The sequence below is a fragment of the Gnatocerus cornutus genome, chromosome 3 (genome assembly GCF_029298725.1).
Source record: "Gnatocerus cornutus isolate USDA-ARS CGAHR chromosome 3, icGnaCorn1.1, whole genome shotgun sequence".
Lineage (NCBI taxonomy): Eukaryota > Metazoa > Arthropoda > Insecta > Coleoptera > Tenebrionidae > Gnatocerus > Gnatocerus cornutus.
In genome coordinates, this window is record NC_142235.1 from 2,297,099 (window position 1) to 2,318,317 (window position 21,219).

The 21,219-nt window shown below is 31.1% G+C and overlaps 4 protein-coding genes across 7 annotated transcripts in view; 3 read left to right on the top strand and 1 right to left on the bottom strand.

Moving 5' to 3' along the window:
* Positions 1-21,219, top strand: part of LOC148176780 (uncharacterized) — a 264,781-nt gene that overhangs the window by 233,765 nt on the left and 9,797 nt on the right. The window contains exon 2 of one of the 3 annotated variants that reach the window (XR_015769834.1): positions 12,778-12,794. The exons of the other annotated variants lie outside the window; for them this stretch is intronic. The gene's annotated coding sequence lies outside the window, so the exon portion shown is untranslated. Of the gene's footprint in view, positions 1-12,777; positions 12,795-21,219 lie in introns of those variants that run through there. 3 annotated transcript variants of the gene reach the window in all.
* On the bottom strand, positions 971-1,811 carry LOC148176794 (uncharacterized). Of its 2 annotated transcripts, none has more exons than XM_088033111.1 (3): positions 1,694-1,811; positions 1,247-1,578; positions 971-1,206 (listed from the first exon to the last, which is right to left on the bottom strand). In XM_088033111.1, exons 1-3 carry the CDS (start codon positions 1,734-1,736, stop codon positions 1,081-1,083), a joined length of 501 nt encoding a protein of 166 aa, XP_087889237.1. In that variant the 5' UTR covers positions 1,737-1,811; the 3' UTR covers positions 971-1,080. The 2 variants fall into 2 exon arrangements, with proteins under 2 accessions (XP_087889237.1, XP_087889238.1); XM_088033112.1 differs by having other exon boundaries at positions 971-1,194; positions 1,694-1,810.
* Positions 9,243-10,985, top strand: LOC148176795 (uncharacterized). Its single transcript, XM_088033082.1, has 2 exons — positions 9,243-9,390; positions 9,448-10,985. The coding sequence occupies exon 2, from the start codon at positions 9,459-9,461 to the stop codon at positions 10,668-10,670; it is 1,212 nt and encodes a 403-aa protein (XP_087889208.1). The 5' UTR covers positions 9,243-9,390; positions 9,448-9,458; the 3' UTR covers positions 10,671-10,985.
* LOC148176796 (uncharacterized) lies at positions 16,764-19,448 on the top strand. Its single transcript, XM_088033062.1, has 2 exons — positions 16,764-16,860; positions 16,911-19,448. Exon 2 carries the CDS (start codon positions 16,921-16,923, stop codon positions 18,511-18,513), a length of 1,593 nt encoding a protein of 530 aa, XP_087889188.1. The 5' UTR covers positions 16,764-16,860; positions 16,911-16,920; the 3' UTR covers positions 18,514-19,448.

Genomic DNA, 21,219 nt, shown 5'->3' on the forward strand with positions numbered 1-21,219 from the left:
AAACAAGATACGCATTTGCAAAAATGTAAGTTGTCAGCAACTGTTATTTTTTATGGGCCTTTCTTGAAAGTTTTTCTTTATTTTATTTCTATCCCGTTTTTTCAGTTAGTTAAATTTTCTTGAATTATTTAGATTCTTTCTTTTACTTTTGGATATCATCTTTAGACAGTTCAACTTAACTTTTGATATTCTTGTTCTTACCATTTTGGATGCCTCACGTTTTCACATTTTTTTCATTCTCTTTTTAAATTAAATTTTTTGTCTGTTTATTCGCCTTAAAGTTTTCTAATATCCAAGGTCTCTTTTTTAGTTTATCTAAGGTATAGTATATCCGGTGAGAGATTGGGAGATTTTGACAGTTGACATATAAGTTGGCAGCAAATTATGCTACAAAATACACTTAAAAACATTAAATTTATACGCGAATTTAGTTGACAGGGTTGACAGTAAGTGGGCTTTTTTGTTATTTTAAATTTCGCGCGTAAATTTAGTGACTTTTCGGTCATTCAATCTCTTACTGTACAAACTATACATTCGATTTTCCCAAAATTTTCTCCCTAGAGAATTGAAAGCCTGCTTTACACCCAAAAATTTTCGAAAATTTACACAGGAGAGTCGACTGAGCAGAATGAGCTGCACTTTATATCCGGTGAGAGATTGGGAGATTTTGACAGTTGACATATAGGTTGGCAGCAAATTATGCTACAAAATACACTTAAAAACACTAAATTTCTACTCGAATTTAGTTGACAGGGTTGACAGTAAGTGGGCTTTTTTTGTTATTTTAAATTTCGCGCGTAAATTTAGTGACTTTTCGGTCATGCAATCTCTCACTGTACAAACTATATACTTAAAAATAAAATTGTATTGAAGAAGTGGAAAGTCATTTCTAAATCGCTCCTGAATCTGAAGTTCGTTTTGCTCCGTCAGGTCCGGATTCAGTCAAATAGAACCCGAAATAATGTCGAAATTTTGTCAAAATCATGGTATATTCCAAATAATTAGTACACAGAAACAGATTCAGTTGTTTACTACCAGTGGACAATGCAAAAGATGATTTTGCATTCGTAAAGTGTCACTTTATAGTCCTAGTACAAAAATGTTGTATGCAATTCGTGCAAAAACCGAGGGCGTTAAAGTTCCACACTTGATCCACGGTCTGTTCTCTTCAGATTTATCTTCTTTTAGTACAACCTGCAACAAAATCTTTCAATCTCCCCATGAATTTATCTATTTATTTCGATACTTTTAAGTTGGCTGTGGCTGATGAGTAAACAAAGGAAGGTGGACCCGCCATGACATCACAAGTATATTCTCCTTGAGACGAAACATTAACACCTTCTATAACCAGAGTGGTGTCGTTCGAGTCCGAAACTCTTACATTAACACCCTTGTTTGAAAATATTCTTTTCTTTAATTGAAAGTCATTGTACTGAAAAATTTCGCTCCCATTGAAGAACCATGTAACTTTGTAGAGTTCGTCGTGTTCCAAGTCGTAGAAACAGTGAAGAGTAACGCTGTCGCCTTCTTTTACTTGTGGAGGAACTTTTATGGAGACGTTTTTTAGTCCCAGAGCACCTAGAAAAACAACTGTTTGTTAACATCTGTCAATTATTTGACATTTCAATATCAAGTTCAGAAATACAACGTTCGCAAATTTCCAGCTGAGTAGATAAATAAAATACAAATCTACCGTTAATTAAGAAGAGAAGGATACAGGTAACTTCTTTCATCATTTTGAAGCACAACTGATTCCACGGTGTTTACAGTATTAAATGAAATCGTTTCATATTAATTTATATATATAGACTTTGGACTCTAATTGTCAGTTTTAGATAACCTCGTTTAATTTTAATTGGGCGCCAACAGGCAAAAATTTGGCAAATTCGCTCTCGATTTCATTGAGATTTTTTCTTTTTTGTTAAACCGTTCTTTTTATTTCTTTTTATTCTTGATTCGTTTTATTACATTTTTGAATTCTCTCTTTACATTTGTCCTTACATTATTTTGCTTTAAATCTTTCAAATTCTTTGCACAATTTCATTTTCATTTACATATTTATTTTCTTAAAAATAGAGATTGGTAGTAGGTGTATATTAGGGGGTATATGAAAAAATGTGCAATGTATTTTAAATGGGACTTCCGGTCGGTGAATGTAATGTTTACGGGTTGTCTGCCAATCGGGCGCAAATAAAGAGTCGCCATCTATCGGCGAGTCAATGGTTTGAAACTTGGGTAGATGTGTATGTGGTGTGTGCGTGTACTCGTCGAAATGTCTGTATCCTGAGAGAGGTTGTCGGTAGGAGGCGCCGTTTGCCGTTAGAACGTGACATTTTCGCGTGCGCGTCTAAATCTAAAAAAATCTAAAAATCTCGTCGATCGCGCGCACATTGAAATGAGAGGAAATTAAAAATGACTGAGCGCGCGCGCGTATTCTAAATCTTGTGGGGTGGTACCGGAAATATGTAAAAGTGTGCGGGAGAGAGGGTTCATATAAATTTGAGAAATGTCTGTATCCTGAGAGAGGTTGTCGGTAGGAGGCGCCGTTTGCCGTTAGAACGTGACATTTTCGCGTGCGCGTCTAAATGGCGGGTGATTTAAAAATCTCGTCGATCACGCGCTTCTTTTAAATCTTGTGGGGGTATCAATAATTAGAAATATTTACTAAAAGATATAAAAATTGCGTAGGCGAAATGTGTAAAATAATAAATCTTTTTTTTTTATCTATTATTATTACATAATATTTAACATTAATACATAGAAAATATAAAACATAATAATAATAATGAAAATAGAAGCAAAAAGTATAAAATAGCAAAAATGTTAATTGAAAGTAAAAAGCAGAAAATTTTATGTATTATGATGTACGTAATTTTTTAGCAGGATGTTTTCTGTTGTCCTCGTTGTCATCGTACTTGTCGAGATCATCATCGCGACGGTGTTTGGGGTTGTAAGCTGTAAATGAAATATTATCAATATTTTGAGATGAATGATCGACATTATCGTCATGCTGGTGTTGAATGGAATAATGTCTCCATGGAAGTGTCTCGAAATTATTTGAACAAATGTATCGTTTATTATCAAAAGGTGATAAAGCAATTTTATTAATTTTAAACGTATAAAGTTGATGTTTTTTTGATCGAATTGTATTAAATGAAGCTGAAACAGTGTCATAATTGATTAATGTATTATAAAAATCATGAAAGGTAATCGATCTTGGATCTTTATTTGTTATAGTAATTTTAGGTTTTCTTCCAACACCTTTTATTTTTGAAAAATTGTCATCAATTCCGTTTACTTTTGATGAATAAACTTTTGGTCTTAATGATACGAATTCGGTTAAAATTTTTGATTTTAACTCATCCTTCATCATTCCGGGTACCTTCTTATTGACTTGTTTTATATTAAAAATATTATTGATAGGATAATCAGAGGTATCAAAATAATTATCACAATCTGTTCTAATTAAATCGTAAATTGTTGTTTTATCGTTTTTGTTAAGCGAAGTAAATTGATAAATTAAACTGTCAGTATCCATATAAAGAATATCATATAATATATAATAATGGTAATGGCTATACAGTAGATAGGCCCATGGACAAGTCCAGAGACCACAAGGTGTTCCTTTTCTGTAATTTTATTAAATCAATTATTAAAATCAAACTGAAATATATATACTCACCACATACAAAAATAAGCCATTGGAGCCATTTGGCTCCACACCCATTGTGTTGTTTCCCAACACGATATTTATGGAATTTGGTGGAATTTCTTCCACCGGAATTATTGCCAACTAAAAATAAATAAATACTTTACACGCAAAAACTTACACACACAAATGAATAACTTACATATCTCACATTAGGCCAGCGGTTTTTTATATACAATTTAATTTGTTCCATTTTGAAATGGATGTGAATATTGCAGAACATTTCTCAAATTTATATGAACCCTCTCTCCCGCACACTTTTACATATTTCCGGTACCACCCCACAAGATTTAGAATACGCGCGCGCGCTCAGTCATTTTTAATTTCCTCTCATTTCAATGTGCGCGCGATCGACGAGATTTTTAAATCTCCCGCCATTTAGACGCGCACGCGAAAATGTCACGTTCACGACCTGCTGTATATCTACGGCCTGTGCAAAATCTCGTTTCCCCGTATCAAGAATGTTTCCGCGAAAACGCATTTTTTTGCCGAGGAGGGCGCCACTGCTCGGGCGCTTTTGACATGGAGTGCGGGCACTACCGCCTGTAAAGTATGCAACCTTGCACTGTGGAGGATCAACAAACCGTGTCGGTCCATTTAAATACTATTAAAAGCGTTGTTTAGATGCAGTATTTAATTATTTTTTGTATTATAGTTGGGTTGCAACTTCTTAAAATGTATTGCCTTAATGATAATTTTGGTCAGTGAATGGTAAATGTTTAATTTCAGCCCGAATACAAACTGCTATCTCTATTAATTTTTGGCATATTAAGTTGAATTTTGATAAATTCGTAAAGTTATTTTTTAGGGATATTTATTTTATTTATGCAACTTTGCAAAATCCATGGCGATACAAAATACAGCAGATATGGTAAATTCAATTTATTAGGACTTTTTAAATAATGCTATTTTCTTGTAATTTACTTCGCGTTAGGAATATTTCTAAAAGTTAGGTATTTTAAGAGAAGTTGCTTAGAATCGAATTTTAAATTCATTTATACCAAATGAGGAGTTTTTAAACAAAAAATTTATAATGTTTATTTTATCATACAGTTTTAAGCAATAATACATTGTATAATTAGAATTGGCAAACCAAAATGAGCCATGAATTTTTTAGTACATATGAACAATGTTGTCCATGCTCTCTTACACAATTTTGAACCACTTTCAACTTTAAATTTTGAGTTCCCATTATGTATAATTTTATGCGAACTCAAAAATAAACAAAATCATTTATGTGAATAAACAAAATATTAATATTTCATTATCAATAATTAACGATTAAATTTAAAGACTTTTAATATTTAAAAGAAATTGAAATAAGAATTTTAAGTTGAAATTAAGTCAGGAATGACTTGTGAGCAACTTTTCTTAAAAATCGAAGATGTCCAACACCAAGGAAAAGTTCATTTTATTCAAAAACTCGTGGACAATCTATTATTTCCAATTTTTTTCTTTAAAATTAAGAAAGATAAAAGCTTATTCATTTAAAGTACAAAGCACTGTATTATTTTTTTGTCTACTCTCCAGATATATCAATTTTATTTAAATTTTCATCGTCAAGTGACAAACGCCTGTAACTTTTTTTTGCGATTTTTAAAATATCAAATTTGGAAAGTCGTCATTCGTTGGCGTTTTTGGACCACTAATTACGTCAAAAGTGTTTTAAAATAAACAATTACTATTCAATGGCAGTATAGATAATACATATTAAAAGATTTCAACCCAACCATAGTAAAAACACAGTCAAAAATAATTAAATACTGCATCTGAACAACGCTTTCAATGATATTTAAATGGACCGGCACGGTTTGTTGATCCTCCATAGTGCACGGTTGCATACTTTACAGGCGGTAGTGCCCGCACTCCATTGTTGACAAATTGAATTTTGGGGTTAGTAAGTTTTTTGACTTTTGAAAGCAACAAAAAACACAAACGTAGAACAAAGTAACGATCGTACACAGAGCACACATCGAAAACTTGAAAAAGCAACAAACAACGTGTAATAATTTGAAAATTCATACTTCAAATTGGAAATGTCAAAAACAATGTTGGTATTAAACCCTATATGGTAAAATATTCCCAAAAGTGCCCGAGCAGTGGCGCTTTCCAAAGCATATGCGGAGAAACAGTCGAACTGCACGAATGCACAGGTCGTAAATATACAGCAGGTCGTGGTCACGTTCTAACGGCAAACGGCGCCTCCTACCGACAACCTCTCTCAGGATACAGACATTTCGACGAGTACACGCACACACCACATACACATCTACCCAAGTTTCAAACCATTGACTCGCCGATAGATGGCGACTCTTTATTTGCGCCCGATTGGCAGACAACCCGTAAACATTACATTCACCGACCGGAAGTCCCATTTAAAATACATTGCACATTTTTTCATATACCCCCTAATATACACCTACTATTGGTCTTTCTTTTTTTCTCTACTCAATTTATTTACATTCTTATTCGAATAAACTTTTTCCGTTCTTGCTTCTGTGATGTTTTTGGATTCCCTCTTTAAATTGTTGTCGTTCTTAATATACATACTTTTTAGATTTTGTAATTTCTTTTGATTCTTTATCTTCTTTAGATGCAGTATTTCTTTCGTTCTATTCTTTGTACTTTCATTCGTTCCACTTCTTTCACTTTTTATTATTTATTTTCCAAATTTATTCTGCAATAAGTGAATCTTTATATTCTCTCTTAAAACGTTCATTAACTTTGTCTTTTCTTGAGATTCATTCTCTTTACTTTAAATTCCTTAATTATTGTCTTTTTTTACATATTTTCTTTCCATTCTTCATGGAAACTATAAAATATTTCATAAATTCGTTCTTTTCTTTTCATTCTTTGAATGATTTATGTCATTTCTTTTTTAGATTCTAAAAATTGTTTCTTACTGTATTGCTTTCATTTTTAGCTTTAGTCCCTTGTATTATTTCTATAAATTCCTAATTTTTTTAGCACATTTATTTTTTTTTATTTTTTTTTATTTTTTTTTTGAAGTTATTTTCATTTTTTTTCATATTTGCATGTTTTTTAATTCCCCCTTTAAGTTCTATCTTTTTTTATATTCATATGGTTTTTGTTCCATATTCATAAAGTTGCTTATTTCTTGATTCTTCTTTAGACTTTTTCTTGTAAATTAATTAATTCTCTTCCATTTGTGGAAATTTTCTCTGATTTTCCATTAGATGCATAAAAAGACACAAGAAAAACGATGGCAAAAACCGCATCTTTCAATTTGGCTTAGTTTTGGAACTTTGGAACTAAAATTCACTTAAAAACCGTTCGTTTTTCAAAATTTTCATCAATTTTTTTCAAATATCTTGACTGAAACTAACTCCAAATCTTTCCAATGAAATATTACAGTTTCATGGTTTTGCATGTTAAATAAAACTGAAAAAACCAAAAGTAAAGACCACGAAAAAGTTTGTTTTTAGGTTAATAGATCAAAAGTTAGAATTTCCAATTAAAAAAATATGTATTTATTAAAACTTTATGATGATTTATTAAAAAATTTTTCAACATCTTGTTCTTTAATTTTTCGTCTCACAAAATCAAAATTTTATACACGTTATTCCATTTGTCGGTTCTAGTAAGACCACCAATTTACAAAAATTTAGATCAAACAAATTTTGAAATTTTCTATTTTTAAACAAAAAAAATTACAAAAATGTTTAAAGACCTTGTAATTTCTTCATTCCTAGTGTAATTTTAACGAAATTTAGATTATCACTTTAGACTGTCTTACCAAAAGCACAAATTTTGAAAAATTTGGACCAAAAATATAAATTTTCAGAAATTTTATTTGGAGAACTTCCAAAAGTTATGAAAATTCCTTTATTTTTCATGTCACAAGAACGAAATTTATATACGTTGTTCCTCTTGTCTGTTCTAGTAAAACCAGCGATTTACAAAAATTTAGATCAAATAAACAAATTTTTAGAAATTTTTGATTTATAAACTAAAAAAAATTATAAAATTATTTAAATTTTGTTAAGATCTTTTCTTTATTCTTGGTGCGATTTTAACGAAATTTGTCGAGAATATCACTCTTGACTGTCTTATTAAAAGTTCTAATTTTCAAAACTCTAGATCAAAAATAAGAATTTTCAAAAATTTTATATGGAGATCTGCAAGAAGCTAATCAATTTTTTTAACGCCCTGTAATTCCTTCATTTATCGTGTCACATGAACAAAATTTAAACACGTTGTTCCATTTGTCAGTTCTAGTACGACCACCAATTTACAAAAATTTACATCAAACACAAATTTTTTGAAATTTTCTATTTTTAAACAAAAAAAATTACAAAAATTTTTAAAGACCTTGTAATTTCTTCATTCTTAGTGTAATTTTAACGAAATTTAGATTATCACTTTAGACTGTCTTACTAAAAGCACAAATTTTAAAAAATTTAGACCAAAAATATAAATTTTCAGAAATTTTATTTGGAGAACTTCCAAAAGCTAAGGAAGATTTTTTAACACTGTAACTCTTTATTCTTGGTGCGATTTTAAGGAAATTTGTCGAGAATATCACTCTTGACTGTCTTATTAAAAGTGCTAATTTTCAAAACTCTAGATCAAAAATAAGAATTTTCAGAAATTTTATGTGAACTGCAAGAAGCTAATCAATTTTTTTTCAACACTGTAATTCCTTCATTTATCGTGTCACATTTAGACACGTTGTTTCTTTTGTCTGTTATAATTAGAGCACTAATTTACAAAAATTTAGAACAAATAGACGAATTGTTTGAAATTGTCGATTTTTAAACTAAAGAGAAATAACAAAATTAGTTATTCCTACATTTTATTGACATTTTGAACTCTCACCATTGACAATTTCAAGTGTAAAATTCATCAAATATATTAAAATTCATCCAGTTAGCTATTTCTTGACTCTTTTTCTTGGGAATTCTATTTTTTCATTTGTTCGTTTCAATTCTCATTTCCATTCGTGGAAATTGTTGTCTGATTATTCTTTAAATTTAGATGCATGACATTTTCTTCTCATTTCTAGGACTTCATTCATCTTCGGATTCTCTCTTTATCAGGTTATTCAAATTTATTGAATTCTTGATTCTTAAAAACCCAACAAAATCTTATTATTTTCCTCTTCTTTTGGTTTATTTTATTTAGTTTCCTGATTTGAAATTTTTTATTTTCATTTTTATTTAAATTCTCCTTTTAGATTCTGTGTTTGAATTTCTCTTCAGATTCTTCCAATTTTTCTTTCCAACCATCAAATCTCTTTCAAAATTCAAAAAATTTTTATTCCATACTTCTTTTTATGACTTTTTTTTAATATTTCAATTTCTATTCAAATTTTTTCCTACTTTTCTTCGATGGATTCTCTCTTTTATTAATTTACCAAATTCCTTTTGGTTTTATTTTGTAATCGCTACTTTTTTTTACTTTTATTTTTCAATTTTTCAATTTTTGTTTTGCTACTTTTTGACTGGAGTTCTCTTAAGATAAGATTGTGACCATTCTTATATCCTTTTATTTCAAATTTTGCGCCACCCAAACGTCAACAGTCAAAATGACAGCTGTCAAAAAATCCTAATCGAACGTTCCACCGGTCGTCTTTTCATACTAAACTAAGTAACAAAATACGCCTAATAACCAACACGTTTTATAAACGCCCTAAAATCTCAAACCTTCCAAATTTTAAGGTTAAAACCACCGAGCACCTAACTTCACACGCATCATTCTAACCTCAATTTTTACAGAAGCCCCAGAAATGTTCAAATCCTTCAACTGCGAAGACACTCAACTCGGACTGTACCACTGCACGAACTGCAACTACGCCACTGAACTAGCAGTGGTCCTCAAACAACACGTCCAAACCTGTCAAAGTCTCAAAAAACCCCAAAAAGTTGCAACGACGTGTTACCACTGCAAAAGTTGCGATTTTGAGACGCATTTTATCCTGAACTGGCTCAAACATGTCTTGGACAGTTGTTATAGGGATTTCCCTGAAGTTGTATTATCGTACGAGCGCAAGCGGTTTCAATGTGATCAATGCGAGTACTCGACCAGTCGCAACACGTTCTTGAAAGTCCACAGACTGCAGAAGCACCTAGAAGACCACGAAATTCAGTGGTTTCAATGTGAGAGATGCGAGTATCGCGCGAAGTTGAAGCACCACTTGAAAAGACACACTCTCAGGAGGCACTTTCAGAGCCAAACTGAGGCATTTAAGTGTGAAAAATGCGAATATAAAACCAATCAGAGTGAGTATTTAACCGCGCACAAAATCCGGAAGCATTTGGAAAACCACGAGATTCAGTGGTTTCAATGTGACAAATGCGACTACCGCGCGAAAGTTAAAAAAGATCTCACTCAGCACCACACGTACATTCACTCATCTGATCGGATTCAGTGGGTGAAATGTGATCAATGCGCCTTCACCACGAAGTACAAGACGGTGCTGCTGAAGCACGTGAGGAACCAGCACAGCGGACGCAGAAATCAGAAGTTTCAATGCGATCAGTGCGGGTATAAAACGGACCAAAGTAATCACCTCAAGCGTCATAAAATCCACAAACACTTAAAAGACAGCGAAATTCAGTGGTTTCAATGTGACAAGTGCGAGTACGCGGCGAAAGTAAAATCGCTGCTAAACAGACACAATCATCACAAACATTCGGAGAAGAAGTTGAAATGTGATCAGTGCGAATACACGACGAGGATCAAAGCGAGCATTGAGAGGCACAAGATCGCGAAGCATTTGGAAGAGAGTGAGATTCAGTGGTTGGATTGTGATCAGTGCGGGTTTAGGACGAAGAACAAAGCGGGTTTGAAGAAGCACAAATTTGGGAAACATGAAGATGGGGATAGAGCGAAGACGAATGAAGGGGAAGTTCAGTGGTTTGAGTGTGAGAAGTGCGTGTTTAAGAGTAAGAGGAAGTCGAATTTAGTGCGGCATGTGGGGAACAAACATGAGAAATGAGCGAGTGGGAATTTTGTAGTTTCAGTGTGATAAGTGTGAACAACAAGACTAAAAAAATGTGTTTTTTAATTTCCACTGAATTATTTATTTAGTTCACTGTTCACTTGTGAACGTACGCTACCGCTCAAAAGTATTAAAAATATTAATAATTCTTTTGCGATTTCGCGGTTATTTCTGCTGATTCTGTGGTAAGAGATAATCATTGCACGCGTTTTCACACCTAACTTGACTTTCTTCACCATTTCTGTACAAAACTGTCACTAATTTTTTGAGAAAGACCTTCACGATATTAAATAAACGGTAAACGTCAATCAACACTTTAGTTTTTGCATTTATAGGCTGATGAATTGTGAAAATATATGAGACGATAACTTTTTCAAAATCTCTAAAAGTACATTAAAAAAATAAAAAATTAATATTTTTTAAAATATCAAAAAAAAATTGCTGTTAGCATCAATGTATATAAACATGAAAACAAAAAACGCCAAACAAAAACGGAAGAAAAAGATCATTTTGGAATTACTTAAAAAATGTTGGTGGGCAAATACTTTTGAGCGGGAGTATATGTCTTTCTACCTGTCATTGCCTAACATATGTTGATTATTTGACGTTTAAAGTTGAACTATCCGTATTTGAAGATAGGACGTTTCAATGTAAAAGTTCGTACAAAATTGTACGAAAACGAAAAGAGCTATTTAGATGCGGTTTTTTGTGTTTGAAAGAGCACAAAAAATTGTGGTGACGTTACCCTATGAGATTTAGATCTTGGTTTTATAAATTATTTTTTTTCGATTTTAGAAAATTATATTTTTCTTTATTAAAAATTGACTTAGTAACAACGCTACACATTTTCAAAACAAACCGATTGGCACAAGAAAAAAGCCAATTTATTAATTAGGACAGCTGTAGTTTTGGCTAAACTTTTGAAATTTTAGCGATTTCGAAATGGTGTCTGTCTTTTTCTTTCGCCTCAGGCAAAGACGACCCTCAGTGTAAAAATAAAAGTTATTGCTACGTAATTATTTTCTTTTGTGTGGCGATTTGTTGATTTACAACATAATTATGGTCAACTAACTTTATTAATAAATGCAATTCGATTTCCGGGCGAAGGCGGGTGCATTATCAAATTAAAAATCAAGAAAATCATTGCCACTCTTGATCTATTCTTTATTCCGAATTTGATAACAAATGTGGTCAGTTTTCGACCCGTCGGCGTAGATAGAAAACTTTAATTCTACCTTTTTGAGTATTAAAAGGATTTAATTTTGAGAAAAAGAAGATGAAATTTTTAAATGACTTGCGGGAAACACCGGAAAAAGTTTTAAATATTTCATTGGCCACAACGGATCAAAGAAACAGTGTTTTGTGGCACTGTGAACGAGAAAAAAGACTGACGGCCAGTAATTTTGGTAGAATTTGTAAACTGCGACCAAGTACAAGTAGAGCGAAGGTGGCAGCATGAATAATAGAAATCAAATTTTCGGGTAACAAATACACACGTTTTATGGCATTGAAAACGAACCCAAAGCTGTGGCTTGCGCGTTTAAGTTATTAGAAGAAAAGGAGAAAAAATGTTGTCCAGAACAACTAAAAAATATGAACCTGAACATTCACTGTGGATATTCACCCCCACTTGATGGACTCTTCATATGTCAGAACAATCCATTTTTGGCAGCCTCACTAGATGAGCTGATAGACGACGATGGGCTTGAAAATTTGACACCGCAGGAAAAATCAAATTTTGTTTGATCACTGAAGCAAACACGATTTCATTAAACAAAAACCATCAGTATTTTTATCAAGTCCAAGGACGATTGCTAGTTACGAGGAAGAAATACTGTTTCTTCGTATAGTTTGGACTGTGATCCAAAGGGATGTTTATATGATATTATTTTCAAGGATGAAGAATTTTGTAATGCAATCTTAATCAAACTAAAAGACTTTTATATGTCATGTATGTAACCCGAAATGGTAAAGACATGCCTTTAGTGGGTTTTTCACATATTTTTGAATTTTTGTTTTTGTAAACTTTTCTTTTTTTTTCTGTATATTTTTATTTTTTCTTTATGTTTTGTTTTTGTTTTAGTAGTTTTTTTTTGTTTTGTAGTTTTTTATTTTTTTGTGTTCTTTTTGTGTTTTTTTTCCTTATATTGTTTATTTTTATTAGTTTTATTACTATTTCAAACTCTCCTTTGACAACATTTGAACTTACATTTGTTTTAAAAAATGTGTCTTTTTTTTGTTTGTGAAATATTTGTGCAAAGAACTTTCAAACTAATGCTGCATTTCTACTCCGTTAGATTTATGTTTCTTTACTATTTTATGATCTGACCCTCGATTTGACCATACCCCAAACTTTACCTACCCAGAAGTGAGACGAGTGAGACCGATGCATAGTTCCACTCGGACCTTAATTTTTTTTTCTCGTTTTTTATTAATTCTTTGAATTTTTTGGAATTGTTTTGATTTTTCATTTTAGATTTTCTTGTTTTTTTTAATTTCTGTTTTTTTTTCGTATTATTATTATTATTTTTCGATTTTTTTAAATTCTTTCTTTGAAATTTTAATTTGAATTTAATTTATTTGGCTTCTTCCTTAGAAATAATTTATTTCACTTTGTCTTTATAGATTTTTTAAATTCAATTTTTATTTTTTTTTCTTTAAGAGATCGATGATTTTTATTCGAATTTCCCCTTTAAATTTTTTTATTTAAATTCTCATTTTACATTTTTTAATCTCTTTAAATATTTTAAAATTATTTTTTGAGATTTCAAATTTTCATTTCATAAAAATTCATTTAACTTTTCCTTTTTATTTATTTATTTATTTATTTTTTGTATTAAACTTAATTTTTATTTTATTTGAGCCTAATTATGCTTTAAATTTACATTAAATATTTTTTTATAATTATTTTGTACTGTTTCTGTATAGACTTGATTTTTTTTGGGAATAAAGAATATTAATATTCCTATTATTAAATTCCATCTACAGCCACCATACCATAAATAGATAAAGAAAACCAAAATTTAAAGACAGTTGCGATAAAAATCCACATTTCTATTCTTAAAAGTCAGAAAAAAATGTTTTAAGGACGAATAAAAAGTTTCCCTATATTGATTTTTTAATGATTTTCACTATGCTAAATTCCAAGATGGAGTTGAAGCAAAAATACAGAAATTTTAGTACTGAAACGAACCAAAAATTAACAACAATACTAAATTTAGTAGTAATACTACTAGTACTAGTAGTAATACTAAATTTTAGATAAAGCAGGGGTTAACTAAAGTATCCGACCATAACAGTGAAATTTGCAAGTTTTACAGTGTATTTTTAATATACGGTCCCTAAAATGTGTGTTTTTCAGACTCAATCCCAAAAAGTTGCCATGACAACTAATAAACCACACTGGTTCGATACAACAATTAACTAACTTTATTTGTTCCAAATAATTTTTTTTTTTTTGTTAAATAACAATTAATAGTTATTTATTATACAAGAAGATAACCACTTTTAACCATTGGTGAGAATAGTTAAGTAATACACGAGATGGTTAAGGATCCTATATCTTCGTGTATAATACACTATTTTTTCTGTAGCTGATTTTAAAGGAAAACCCAATTCATTAATTAGAAAAACAAACTCATTTATATATCGTCGGCTTAAGTTGTTAGTTGCTAAGTTCGTTTTTGAACAAAATGCGTTTTTAGTTTTATAAAAAGGATAATAAAATTGTGCAGCGTTGCATCCTTTTGTGTTATTGTTTCAGAATTAAGAAACATTCTATTTTCAAATCCCAGATTTGACAACAAATATCTAAAAAATTTGGATTTTTCGACCTCGGTTAAAAAAATTCAGAATAGACTTAACGAAGTAAGCCGACAATATTTGGTTGATTCTCTTCAATTTCGCTCGATTTTCGATTTTTCAATCAAAATGACGTGAATCTGATCGGAAATCCCGTGCTTCTTAATTTCAAATTTTTGCGGTTTTATAGCTGACAGCCGCCAGCAGTGTTGCCAAGTCTACGGATTTTCCCCGAATCTAGGAATTTTTGAAGTTTTTTTCAATTTCTTTGACTAATTTAGAAGAATCTAGTGTTAAAAATCGACGGGATTTGAAAGGGATAAGTTATATACATACCTGTAATGGATACATGGCAATTTTGTTTATTAGACTGATCTACAACTAAATGTCAAGTTTATTGATAATCGCAAAATATAATGATAAATCGCCGACTTTTTTTTAGAAGTTGCTATTCTTTTTGCAACGTAGCAAAATTTTTAAAATTGTTTAATTTAGCCTGTAATTTCACTAATTTTTTTAGTTTTACTTTTCAAGTACACCGAGTTTTAACTTCATAGAGCAAAAGGCACGAATTTTCGAAATTTTCATTTCGAGATTCACAAAAATCTCGAAAATTTTCTTCTACGCTTCATAATTTTGGTAGTTTAAAAGCGACAGTTTGGAGACATTACTGTTTACGATTCCTATTTAAAGAGTGCCAGGTTTCAACTCTGTAGAGAAAATTTTTAGAAATGTCTGTTTTTGCAACGCACAAAAATTTCGTTTTTTTTTTTTAATTTAGTTTGTAATTTCACTAGTTTAAACGCTACGCACATAAAATTTGGAGAGATTACTATTTTGGCTTGATTTTTTAACTGCGGTGAATTCCAACTTCATAGAGCAAAAGGCCTAAATTTTAGAAATTTTTATTTTCGAAATGCACCAAAATTTTTGATTTTTGTTAAGCTTTGGAATTTTGGTAGTTTTAACGCGACAGTAACAAAATTTGGAAAGATTACAGCTTTGGATTTACTTTTTATCTTCACTAAATTTCAACTTTGTAGAGGAGAAAATTTTTGAAATATTAATTTTTGGAACACAAAAATTTCGTTTTTTTAATTCAGCCTGCAATTTTACTAGTTTAAACACTACAGACATGAAATTCGGAGAGATTACTATCCTAGGTTCACTTTTCAACTACACCAAGTTTCAGATTCGTAGAACAAATAGCACAAATTTTAGAAATTTTTATTTTCGAAATCCACAAAAGTTCTTGAATTTTTTGTTACGCTTTGGAAAATTGGTAGTTTTAACGCGACAGTAACAAAATTTGGAAAGATTACTACTTTGGATTTACTTTTTATCTTCACTAAATTTCTACTTTGTAGAGAAAAAAACCCAAATTTTAGAAATATTAATTTTTGGAAGACGCAAAAATTTCGTTTTTCTTAATTCAGCCTGTAATTTCACTAGTTTAAACGCTACGGACATTAAATTTTGAGAGGTTGCTATCTTACATTCACTTTTTTACTACACTAAGTTTCAGATTCATAGAACAAATAGCACAAATTTTAGAAAATTTTCTTTTACGTTCCATAACTTTGGTAGTTTAAAAGCGACAGAAACAAAATTTGGGGACATTACTGTTTCCGATTCTCTTTTAAACTGTACCAAGTTTCAACTTTGTAAAAAAAAAGACAAATTTTAGGAATTTTTATTTTTGGAAAGCTCAAAAATTTTGAAATTTGTTTAATTCAGGGTGTAATTTTATTAATTTTAGAGCTACAGAGATGAAATTTGGTGAGATTACTATTTTAGGTTCACTTTTAAACTACATCGAGTTCCAACTTTATGGAGTAAAAGGCACAAATTTTAGAAATTTTCATTATCGAAATGCACAAAAATTCGAAATTTTTCTTTTACACTTCATAACTTTGGTAGTTTTCACGCGACAGTAACGAAATTTGGAGACATTACTGCTTTGGATTTACTTTTCAAATTGTTTATTACTTCTCTTCGATTTCTTTTTCTCCATTTTCAATGTTTTAAATAAAAAAAATTAAATCGCGCCTCTTACTTTCAAATAACAACCAATCGCAGAGTCGCATTTTAAAATCCGCGCCTATAAAAAATTCCGTACAGAATAATTAATGAAGTTTAGAAATATCTGCGAAATGATGCTTTGTCGAAATCGGTGATTTCTATTGATGATACCTATTGACAGTACACGTTTTCTTTGTTTGTAATTTCATGAATGTTTTTTCTAGGGATTTTTAGGTTACAATCTAGGGTTTATGAAAATTTAGATTTGGCAACGCTTGCTGTCACTGTGATAAACAACTGTCACATAACAACTAGAGTTGAGGTTATACTCAATCAAGCATCTGTAATTTGTTCAGTGGTTCCGGTAAGTTTAATTGCCAAAAATGTGCCAATTTATTAAGGAAATAATTCTAGATTCATCAAAATGGCGCCAATCCCAGGAGGTAATCCGGCATCATTCAATTTGAAGAAACGGAGAACTCATCGATGCGAAATTTGCAAATTCTGGACAAAATCACAGATTTCGATGGTCAACCACACAAAACGACACGAATCAGGCGGACTGCAATGGTTTAATTGTTGGAGCTCTGTGGAAAAGTTTTCTTGTTCTGTTTGTAATTTTACAACAGACACGACGATAATGTTTAAAAAACACACAGCAAAGGAAGAAATGATGGAAGAAACAGTTTATACATGTCATAGTTGTACTTTCAAGACACACTTTATGTTGGACTGGTATAAACATGTTAACAATTGCCAGTCAAGCTCTAAAAATGGTGACACAGAACATGAAAAGAAGAAATGGAAATACAATGAGTGTGATTATAAAACGGACCACAGATGCAAGTTGAAAACACATAACATAGAAAAACATTTGAAAGACCATGAAATTAATCGGTTTATTAAATGCGATTACTGCAATTTTAAAGCAAAAACAAATCTGCTGTTAAAAAAACACAAACTGGCTAAACATCCTCAACAAGTCAAATCCAAAAATGAAGCTTCAGGTGGAAAAAACCCAAAGAGGTGGAAATGCGATGAATGTGATTACAATGGAAGATTTCAAAGTAACTTAAAAGCACATAAATTTCGAAAACATGACGAATATTCAGACATAAAAATATGGAAATGCAACGAATGCGACTATAAATCCGAATTTCGATTCATGTTGAAAATGCATAAAACCCGAAAACATTTGAAAGACGACGAAATTGATTGGTGGAAATGTGACCAATGCGATTTTAAATCAAAAACAAGACCCCAATTAATATATCACAAAATGAACCATTTAAGTGAAGCCGAAATGAAATGGTTCAAATGTGATAACTGTGATTTCAAAACGAAATTTAAATCGAATTTACGCCTCCATATTGAAACGAAACATTCCTTCGGCGAGTCAAGAAAATACAAAACGAAGAAAAAGATTCAATCGTTTGAATGCGACCAGTGCGATAAGAAAATAAGGTCAAAAACAAGCTTAAAAATGCATAAAATCCTCAAACATTTAAAACCCGATGAAACTCCGTGGTTCAACTGTGAAAACTGCAATTATAAGACCAAATTAAAATCATCCTTGAGAAGCCATCGACGAAGAATGCATTTGACTGACGATAAAATCTCGTGGCTCCTATGTGACCGGTGCGGTTTTAAAGCAAAAACCAGTACAGCCTTAAAACGTCATTCTCGAAAACATTTGTCCGCTGATGAAATTTCGTGGTTCAAATGTGATCATTGCGTTTTTAAATCGAAAACTGAGAAACATTTAAAAATACATCAAAGAAGGAAACATCTGACCGATGATGAAATTAATTGGTCGAAATGTGATCAGTGCGATTTTAAAACGAAAGAAAAACGGGTTTTGAAAAATCACAAGATCATCAAACATGTGGATAACAACGATATTCACTGGTTTAAATGTGACATGTGTCATTATAAAGCTAAGTTGAAACATTATGTGCAATACCATACAAAGCGGAGGCATTTAAATATTGGTCTTGCTTCAAAACTTGATCTTTAAGTGTCGAATTAATAATTAAATTAGGCGAAAATTTAAGCAATAAATTGTAAAAAAAATTGTGTTTTAAATATCTTATTGTCAAAAGTATCCACAAGTCTTTCAGATTTTAGTCGAGTTTTCTTAATTTAAAGTTAAACACGGTGTTTATAATTGTTTTTAGCATCGAGGTAGCTATGAATACAAAGCGGCAAAATGGTGCATGACGGGAATTTCAGAGCCACCCTTGATTTTTGAAAGTTTTGTTTCAACTGTCAGCATTTATACCTATTTTACAAAATAAACTAATTTTCCAGGTAGCGACGCGCTATCTCAAATTTCCCGATTAAATGATGTTTCGAAGGGCCAATTTTTATGAATTTTCTATCAATTATGTACAATTTAATGTAGTTTTACGTGAGCATAGTGATAGTTGGCAATCTTTATTAGTTTCGGAAAAAAAAATTAAAACTCAATTTCCAGATAGCGGTGCACTGCCTTAAATTTCCCGATTAAATGATGTTGCGAAGAGCCAATTTTTATGAAATTTCCACCAATTATGTATAATTTAATATAGTTCGACGTGAACATAGTGAAAATTGCCATTTTCGTCTTGTTTCCTGGGGGCGGCGCGCTGCTTTACATTTCCCAATTAAACCATGTTTTGAGGCGGCAATAGCAATGGAATTTTTACGAATTATGCAGAATTTAATGTAGTCTGACGTACGCATATTAAGAATTGGCGAGTCCTTTTAGTTAGCCTAAAAACTTTAGCTTTAGAAAAATTTCGAACTTTTCTGCATTTCAATAATAAAAATTTCTAAAATTTGGGCCTTTTACTCCATGAAGTTGGAACTCGATGTAGTTTAAAACTGAACCCAAAATAGTAATCTTACCAAATTTCATGTCTGTAGCTCTAAAATTAATGAAATTACACGCTGAGTTAAACAATTTTCAAAATTTTTGAGCGTTCCAAAAATAAAAATTTCTAAAATTTGTCTTTTTTTTTCTACAATGATTTGTTTTTGCTTTAAAATTGCAGTAATCGAATTTTATAAACCAATCAATTTCATGGTCGTTCAAATGTTTTTCTATGTTATGCGTTTTCAACTTGCATCTGTGGTCCGTTTTATAATCACACTCATTGCATTTCCATTTCTTCTTTTCATATAAATGTTCTGTGTCACCATTTTTAGAGCTTGACTCGCAATTGTTTACATGTTTATACCAGTCCAACATAAAGTGAGTCTTAAAAGTACAACTATGACATGTATAAACTGTTTCTTCCATCATTTCTTCCTTTGCTGTGTGTTTTTTAAACATTATCGTCGTGTCTGTTGTAAAATTACAAACAGAACAAGAAAACTTTTCCACAGAGCTCCAACAATTAAACCATTGCAGTTCGCCTGATTCGTGTCGTTTTGTGTGGTTGACCATAGAAATCCGTGATTTTGTCCAGAATTTGCAAATTTCGCATCGATGAGTTCTCCGTTTCTTCAAATTGAATGATGCCGGATTCCTTCTGGGATTGGCGCCATTTTGATGAATCTAGAATTATTTCCTTAATAAATTGGCACATTTTTGGCAATTAAACTTACCGGAACCACTGAACAAATTACAAATGCTTGATTGAGTATAACCTCAACTCTAGTTGTTATTTGACAGTTGTTTATCACAGTGACAGCAAGCGTTGCCAAATCTAAATTTTCATAAACCCTAGATTCTAACCTAAAAATCCCTAGAAAAACCACTAATGAAATTATAAACAAAGAAAACGTGTACTGTCAATAGGTATCATCAATAGAAATCACCGATTTCGTCAAAGCATCATTTCGCAGATATTTCTAAACTTCATTAATTTTTCTGTACGGAATTTTTTATAGGCGCGAATTAATTTTTTTTTATTTAAAAAATCGAAAATGGAGAAAAATAAATCGAAGAGAAGTAATAAACAATTTAAAAAGTAAATCCAAAGTAGTAATGTTTTCAAATTTCCTTACTGTCGCGTGAAAACTACCAAAGTTATGAAGTGTAATAAAAAAATTTCGAATTTTTGTGCATTTCGTTAATGAAAATTTCTAAAATTTGTGCCTTTTACTCCATGAAGTTGGAACTCGATGTAGTTTAAAAATGAACCTAAAATAGTAATCTCACCAAATTTCATCTCTGTAGCTCTAAAATTAATAAAATTACACCCTGAATTAAACAAATTTCAAAATTTTTGAGCTTTCCAAAAATAAAAATTTCTAAAATTTGTCTTTTTTTTCTACAAAGTTGAAACTTGGTACAGTTTAAAAGAGAATCGGAAACAGTAATGTCCCCAAATTTTGTTTCTGTCGCTTTTAAACTACCAAAAGTTATGGAACGTAAAAGAAAATTTTCTAAAATTTGTGCTATTTGTTATATGAATCTGAAACTTGGTGTAGATAAAAAGTGCAACCTCTCAAAATTTAATGTCCGTAGCGTTTAAACTAGTGAAATTACAGGCTGAATTAAAAAAAAACGAAATTTTTCCAAAAATTAATATTTCTAAAATTTGTGTTTTTCCCTCTACAAAGTAGAAATTTAGTGAAGATAAAAAGTAAATCCAAAGTGGTAATCTTTCCAAATTTTGTTACTGTCGCGTTAAAACTACCAAAATTCCAAAGCGTAACAAAAAATTCAAAAACTTTTGTGCATTTCGAAAATAAAAATTTCTAAAATTTGTGGCTTTTGCTCTATGAAGTTGGA